General features: G+C 48.3%; 1 protein-coding gene across 1 annotated transcript in view; it reads right to left on the reverse strand.

The window, feature by feature from the left end:
- LOC115553642 (CUB and sushi domain-containing protein 3-like) overlaps positions 1-7,363 on the reverse strand; it is a 251,189-nt gene that overhangs the window by 41,398 nt on the left and 202,428 nt on the right. The window contains 1 exon segment of the mRNA XM_030370072.1: positions 3,150-3,326. Within this exon segment, the coding sequence (XP_030225932.1) occupies positions 3,150-3,326 (177 nt within the window).

Consider the following 7,363-nt stretch of genomic DNA (forward strand, 5'->3'; position numbering starts at 1 on the left):
TGACTGGACCAACAGACTTTTATTTAACCGAGTTGCACATGCATTTTGAAATGCTTTATTATAACTCTTTACATGCATGAAATTGAAACTAAAACTAAAATTTATAAAAGTTAAAGTAAAATAAAGTAATTAAATAATTCTAATTTCTAAACGTCATTTGCGTCAGTTAATGCGCCGGGTATTTGTGTGACGTAGACAGATGGGAGTAACATGTAGGGAACATCGTATGTACACTAAAATTTTGGGTATTTTAAGTGCACTATATAGTGCATGAAATTAACCACTGAGAATTCAAACACCACTACAAAATGGCGAGCACCCTATCTAATGCACTATATCCTTGATAGGGAACGATTTCGAACACAGCTTATGGCTGCTTTCGCTGCTTCCCCCCCTTCTCCTCCTCTTCTAATTTTCCTTCTCCTTCTTTAGGTTCTGGTAGCAGATCTCGTGGCACGAGATCTCGTCACACCCCTACTAATTTCCAAAATTAAAATTATGAAAAACATTGCTAAACTTGTCTTTCTGATCCCTATGGCTACTCTGAACTCAGTTGGGAAGCACAATTATTGCTAGTTAGCTAGTCCAATTTTGATTGGATTTTGTACATTTTGCATTGGGCCTTTATTTCATAAGGTCCCATTGAGATCAGAGAACCGTTTGACAAGGGAAACAGGTAACTTTGGATATAAGCGCCGGCCAAATGAATAACTGTCAATGCGAAAATCTTCAAAAATCTCCTGAATTCATTTTTGGAGGCATTGCGTACCTCCCTGTTAATAAATACATTTTTGTTCTCAAAATGTGTGCGTCACTTTGATCCAGCCGTCTGTGTGATCGATAACCTGTGAACTGTGAAAATGATTGGCTGGCTAATGGATGCATAATGAGGACACCTCGCCTTCCCAAAGAGCCCACGTCCACGGACCGGGAGCAGACACACACACACACACACACACACAAACACGCACACCTGCAAATATGAATGCACGCAGGCACACACACACACACACACACACACACACACACACACACACACACACACACACACACACACACACACACACACACACACACACACACACACACAACCGCACACACACACAAGCACACCTGCACACAGACATACAAATGCGCATACATGTGCAAACAAAAATGCACGCAGGCACACACACACACACACAAACAGCCGGTGTGTGCGTGAGAGAGATAGCCTGTGTTAGTGTGTGTGGTTGTGTTTGATGATATGCTTGATGCTGTTGGATAAACCGCGCCAGAATATTGAGTGTCAAAAAACCTACAGAAAAAGGAAACACGTGCTTACTCCCTGCTCAACTGATCACCAGTTCACAGCGATCCTCTCATCCCCTCGCTCCCCCTGTCTTCCTCATCCTTTCATATTCCCTTACTGAGTCACCCCCGACCCCCACCCTCTGTGCCGTATCACTTCAAACACTCACTCATCTCAATTTTTGGTGCAAAGATGGAAAGGAAATAAAGAGAGAGAGCAAGAAAGAGAGACGAGAGAGTGGGAAAGGTGGAGAGAGAGAGAGAGAGAGAGAAAGAGAGGGTAAATATGGTAATTCTTGCAAACAGGCAATAAACAATGGATGCTTTCGTTCATAGCTATCCTGGGGTAAATTAAATATAGATTGGCAGCCTGGTTGGATAACTGCTGGGCTCATTTCCTGAGATCACGACAACAAAAAAACTGAGGAAAGGAAACCGAGAAAGAAGAACGATTGCATAAAGTGTGACCGGCTTGGGGTTGAGCTTGGGTACACAGAACTCTGTCAACCCTCCTTGACAATCGTGTATATATCATATCTGACGCCTGGTGGATAGGGAGGGGGACGGGGGGAGATTGATGTACCCCCTTTTTGGGATCCTATTCATTGGTTCCGTCGTTGATAACTCGGACCATCTGCTACCCGTGCGGCGGCAGGAAGTGGTTTTCCGCTCGGGCTAATTTACTTCGGCGAATCGGTGCGAAAGAGCCGTCGACAAAAACACAGGATGGAGTGTGTGCGGGCGGGCGGTGCGGCGGGAAATATGCACCGCAGCCGGGTGTGTTGCATACCACATGCTATCGGACACTCGCACGCACACACAGACACACACGTAGCCGAGTGTGGTGTACCGCATAGCATCGGACACCCGCACTCACACACACACACAAACACACGCAGCCGATTGTGGTGTACCACATGCTATCGGACACACACGCACACACACACACAAGCAGCCGATTGTGGTGTACCACATGCTATCGGACACACACGCACACACACACACAAGCAGCCGATTGTGGTGTACCACATGCTATCGGACACACACGCACACACACACACACACACACAAGCAGCCGATTGTGGTGTACCACATGCTATCGGACACACACGCACACACACACACACACACACACAAGCAGCCGATTGTGGTGTACCACATGCCATTGGACACCCGCACTCACACACATTGACACACGGACACACGTGTCCTCCTTTGAATGAGGTGACATCCCAGAGCGTCCGTCCCGCCAGACGGAACAAGAGCAACACATGCTGCATCGGATGCCATTAGTCAAGCGTCGCAGTGTCAGTGTTTCAGCATGGCTTTGTGCGCCATGGATTTCAAAAAGACTGTGTTTGAATCCCGACCCCCTTTCACCCATACCAGCATTACATGGTGAGCTGGCATCGTCAGGTGTACTCGGATTAGTCCACTGCCACCATTCCTCATCATTCATGCAGGTGTGTGTGTGTGTGTGTGTGTGTGTGTGTGTGTGTGTGTGTGTGTGTGTGTGTGTGTGTGTGTGTGTGTGTGTGTGTGTGTGTGTGTGTGTGTGTGTGCCTACCCCCTGACACAGTGCATTGAAGGATGCGTGGTCTGAGCTTAGTAGTGGTCCAGTTGTGTTCTTTCCCTTCCCTTACCACCTTCTCTTGTTCCCCTCACCACTCTCGGGGTGTGTGGTCATGTGGGTGAGGGTGTGTTTTTGTAGATGTGTGCTATTGTGTGTGTGTCTGTGTATGCTATTGTGTGTGAGTGTGAGTGTGTGTGTGTGTGTGTGTGTGTGTGTGTGTGTGTGTGTGTGTGTGTGTGTGTGTGTGTGTGTACGTGTGTGTGTGTGTGTGTGTATGTGTACTTACGTGTGCAGTTCGGTGCGGCGCCTGACCAGGTGCCGTTGGCCAGACACTGGCGCGTGGGCCAGCCGGACAGGGAGTATCCCCCCATGCAGGAGTACACCACCGAGTGGGAGAAGGTGGTGCCGTCGATGAGGCCCACGTGGCCATTGGAAGGGGTGCCCGGGTTACCACACTGCACCGCTGGGGGGGAGAAGAGGAGGAGGACGGGGGAGGAGGAGGAGGAGGGGTGCGGGATAGAGGAAAAGGAGGGAGGAGGAAGAGAATAGAGAGTAGGAGGAGTATTGAGGAGGAGGAAGGAGGAGGAGGATAGAGGAGAAGTATAGAGTAGGAGGAGTGTAGAGAAGGAGGGTACGGAGTAGGAGGAGGATAAAAGAGGAAGAGGAGGAAAGATTGAAGAGCAGAAAGGAGGAAGAGGGAGGAGGGTAGAAGAAGAAGATGGTGAAGGTCAGAGGTGTAAAAAAGTAATGGATTCTATTTTCCATATCAGTGATTCATGGTGTGATGCTTGGGGGAACACGAGGAGATGAGAGGTGATTGGTGCAGAGGGGGGGGGTTGTGCTTATGAACGTAACACATATATTTAAAAACAGTAGATGACATCTGGAAATATATCTCGTGCACATTTTGACATCCCAGTCCGATAAATAATTGGACAAGATGGTTGATGGTTAAACGGCTAGGCACGTTGGAGTGGGCGGAGCCGCTGATTGGGCGTTTGGTGGGCGGGCATCGGCGTTGTTGTCACGTCTCGGGTGTAATTAGGACGAGCGTGAGGAGCGGGGCGTGGGGGGATAGCATTAACAACCGTTCATCAACCACCCGCAGCCTATCGGCTCATCTCCCACACCCATCATGGGTCCACATGTGATAACAGCCACATCAATCTGAGTCCGTTTCAGATTGAGATTCAGCAAGATCATTGATATCATGATTATTAGAAATAGTTAATTGGATTAAAGTGTGTGTGTAGGTATGTTTTCCTGTGTGTGTCTGTGTGCGTTTTCCTGTGTGTGAGTGATTGACTGACTGAGTGTGTGGGCTTGCGTGCGTGTGTGTGCGTGCTTGCGTGTTTTTTTTCTGCTTGCGTGTGTCTTCTTGCGTTTGTGTGTGTTTTTTGCATGTCTATGTGCGTGTTTGCGTTTGTGTGCATACGTGTGAGTGTTTTTTGTGCGTGCACATGTGTGAACGGATGTGCGTGCGCATTGGTATTCCAAGTTAATGGGATCAAACACAGAATGCTGACATACAATCACTGGCCACCACTTATGACTGGGGGTGTCTTGCCGTGTAATTCTCAGCATTACGCATGGTGACGGCATTTCTGTCAAGCCAGCACTGTATACCGAATTTATTCATAGTTACACACTCTGGGGACGGAGAGAATAACAACATTTTGCTGATGGAAGACAGAATCACAGCTTCGTGGCACCGGCTGTAGCTCTTAGGTTTTTTCCGGATTATTTCGAACAAGAGAATCATTTCTCTGCGTCCTTCCTGAGGGGAGGAAAAGCACACGTGTTGTTTCTAATCTTTTCCTTCCGCCCGGAAACATGTTTCATTACCAGAAGGTTTCGGCCTCTCGGTCAACTAATTGTCCGGAGAAAATGTGAGAGAGTGATTTCCGCAGGAGACGGACGAGTTCTGCACACGGGGGCAGTTCAACGCTGCCGGACACCGGGGAGAAACAAGTGCACATCCACACACACACACACACACACACACACACACACACACACACACACACACACACACACCGAAACATCTACGCAAACGGATTCAGACACATACACACAAACATCTACACACACGCGTATCAATTCGCAAAAAATCATACACAAACACAAAAACGTCTGCATACATGCATACCACACAGACAAACAACCATCTACACACATGCATTCACACTCACACACACACACACACAAACGTCTACAAACACGCATGCAATCAAAGACAAAAACCCACACATAAACATCTACACAAAAGCATGAACATTGCATGAACACACAATGCTTGCCGTCGCAACTGCATCGCAAAGTAGCAGGCAGTGTGCACAATTCAAAACTCATTGGAGTCCATCCTTCTTTAGACAAACAAACACAAGTGCCGCGATAAATAAGGAACAAGGCGGTTGCGGCCGCATGGGGCTCTGGGTGCGAGTGTTTTTCCAGGGCCTTGGAGCAGATGGGTGGGCTTTATTGGTGGACAGGCCTCTAGATCACAGAGAGTGACAGCCAGGGATACTCAGTCAGGCTCCAGTGGATTCCACAGGACCTTCCACTCATGGGACTCTGGGGAAAAGAGCTGAAAGTATTTTTAAACTCCGTACTTCAAGGAAAGTAAAGGAGTGTCTGTGTTTGTTTGAGAAAGAGTGGGAGAGGGAGAGAATGAGATAGAGCGAGCGAAGGAGGGGGAGAGAGATAGATAGTGAGTGAAAAAAGAGAGTGAAAGATAACGTGAGTGAGTGAGTGAGTGAATGTGTGAGTGAGAGAGAGAGAGAGAGATGCATACACACAGCCAACTACAAAGAGGGAAAAGTGGGTGAGTGGATGACACTCAACACAGACAATAATGGATGGAAGGAGGATAGAGGAAAAGAAGAATATAAATGGGACAAACGAGATACCGCAATGAGGGAGCTAAGAAAGATAACTAGTGAGAGGAGAACAACTAGTAAGAGAGAGAGAGAGGAGCAGTAGAGAGAGCGAAGGAGGAGGAGAGAGAGAGACACACAGAAAGAGAGAGCAAGAGATAGCAAGCGCGAGGGTGAGTGAGTGTGAGAGAGAGAGAGAAATATGCGTACAGGCAGCCAAATACAAAGGGGGAAAAAGTGGGACAGTGGATGACACTGAATACAGACAATAATGAATGGAAGGAAGATGGAGGAAAAGAAGACCATTAATGGGACAAACTAGATACTGCCATAAGGGAGCTGAGAGAGAGAGAGAGAGAGAGAGAGAGAGAGAGAGAGAGAGAGAGAGAGAGAGAGAGAGAGAGAGAGAGAGAGAGAGAGAGAGAGAGAGAGAGAGAGAGAGAGAGAGAGAGAGAGAGAGAGAGAGAGAGAGAGAGAGAGAGAGAGAGAGAGACAAACCTCCACACATCAGACCAGGCACAGCCGAGCGTGCTGAACAGTGTCAGGGAGACGGAGAGATAAAGGAAGTGTGATGGAATGATTTCAGAGGGAGGGCGCGGGCAGAATAAAAGGTGAGAACGGCGATGGAGGGAGCTAAAGAAAGGTGTGCGTGATAGAGCGGGCCGCCGACGTCGTTCCGAGCGTTTAGTACATCGGCCAGTAAAATATAAATGGCTCTGGCGGACCGCGCGGACGGGAGTCAGCATGCAGACGCGGTCACACTCTTTGTCTGAATGTCCCGGTTTGGCCCCGTGGAGTCTCACTGGGCCTCGCCCACCATGAACTCTGAAAAGGTGCTCTGAATCGTTTATCACACGCCCAAGAAGTAGCTTGGCGCTGGCCTGGCTGCAGTTGAACGCTTCTTTAATTCCCCTGTTACATTGGAGTCATGGGCTGGCAGCGTGTACACCGCCCCTGCCAAGATCTCCTATCCATCTGGTGCATTATGGGGGGGGGGGGGGGGGGCTTGTGCGTATGTGAATGTATGCGTGTCTGCTTGTGTGGGTGTATGTGTTTGTGCATGTGTGTGTGTGTGTGTGTATGTGTCCCAGTTTGTGTGTGTGTCAGTGCCCAATTGTGTGTGCCTCAGTGTGTGTGCATATGTGTGTGTGTGTGTGTGTGTGTGTGTGTGTGTGCGCCCCAGTGTGTGTGTGTGTGTCAGTGCCCAATTGTGTGTGCCACAGTGTGTGTATATGTGTGTGTGTGTGCCCCAGTGTGTGTGCGTCAGTGCCCAATTGTGTGTGCCTCAGTGTGTGTGTACATGTGTGAGTGTGTTCCCCAATGTGTGTGTGTGTGTGTGTGTCAGTGTGTCCAATTGTGTAGACGTTTGTTGGGGCAGTATGCATGCGGTAGACGTATGTGTGTGCGTATGCATGCATCTGTGTAGATGTGTTCGTGTGTAGATGTGTGTTTTTATGCATAAAATTGCGTAATCTGTTAGGATGTGTTTTTGTGAGTTTGAAACCTGAATCGCTCATATAGATGTAAAGTAGGCTGGTTTATTGTGTACACATAGAACTATGAATGGATGGGTGGAAGGGCCACGGATAGATAGATGAAATGGATGGCTGCATGATGGATGGCT

The sequence above is a fragment of the Gadus morhua genome, chromosome 11 (assembly GCF_902167405.1).
Source record: "Gadus morhua chromosome 11, gadMor3.0, whole genome shotgun sequence".
NCBI lineage: Eukaryota > Metazoa > Chordata > Actinopteri > Gadiformes > Gadidae > Gadus > Gadus morhua.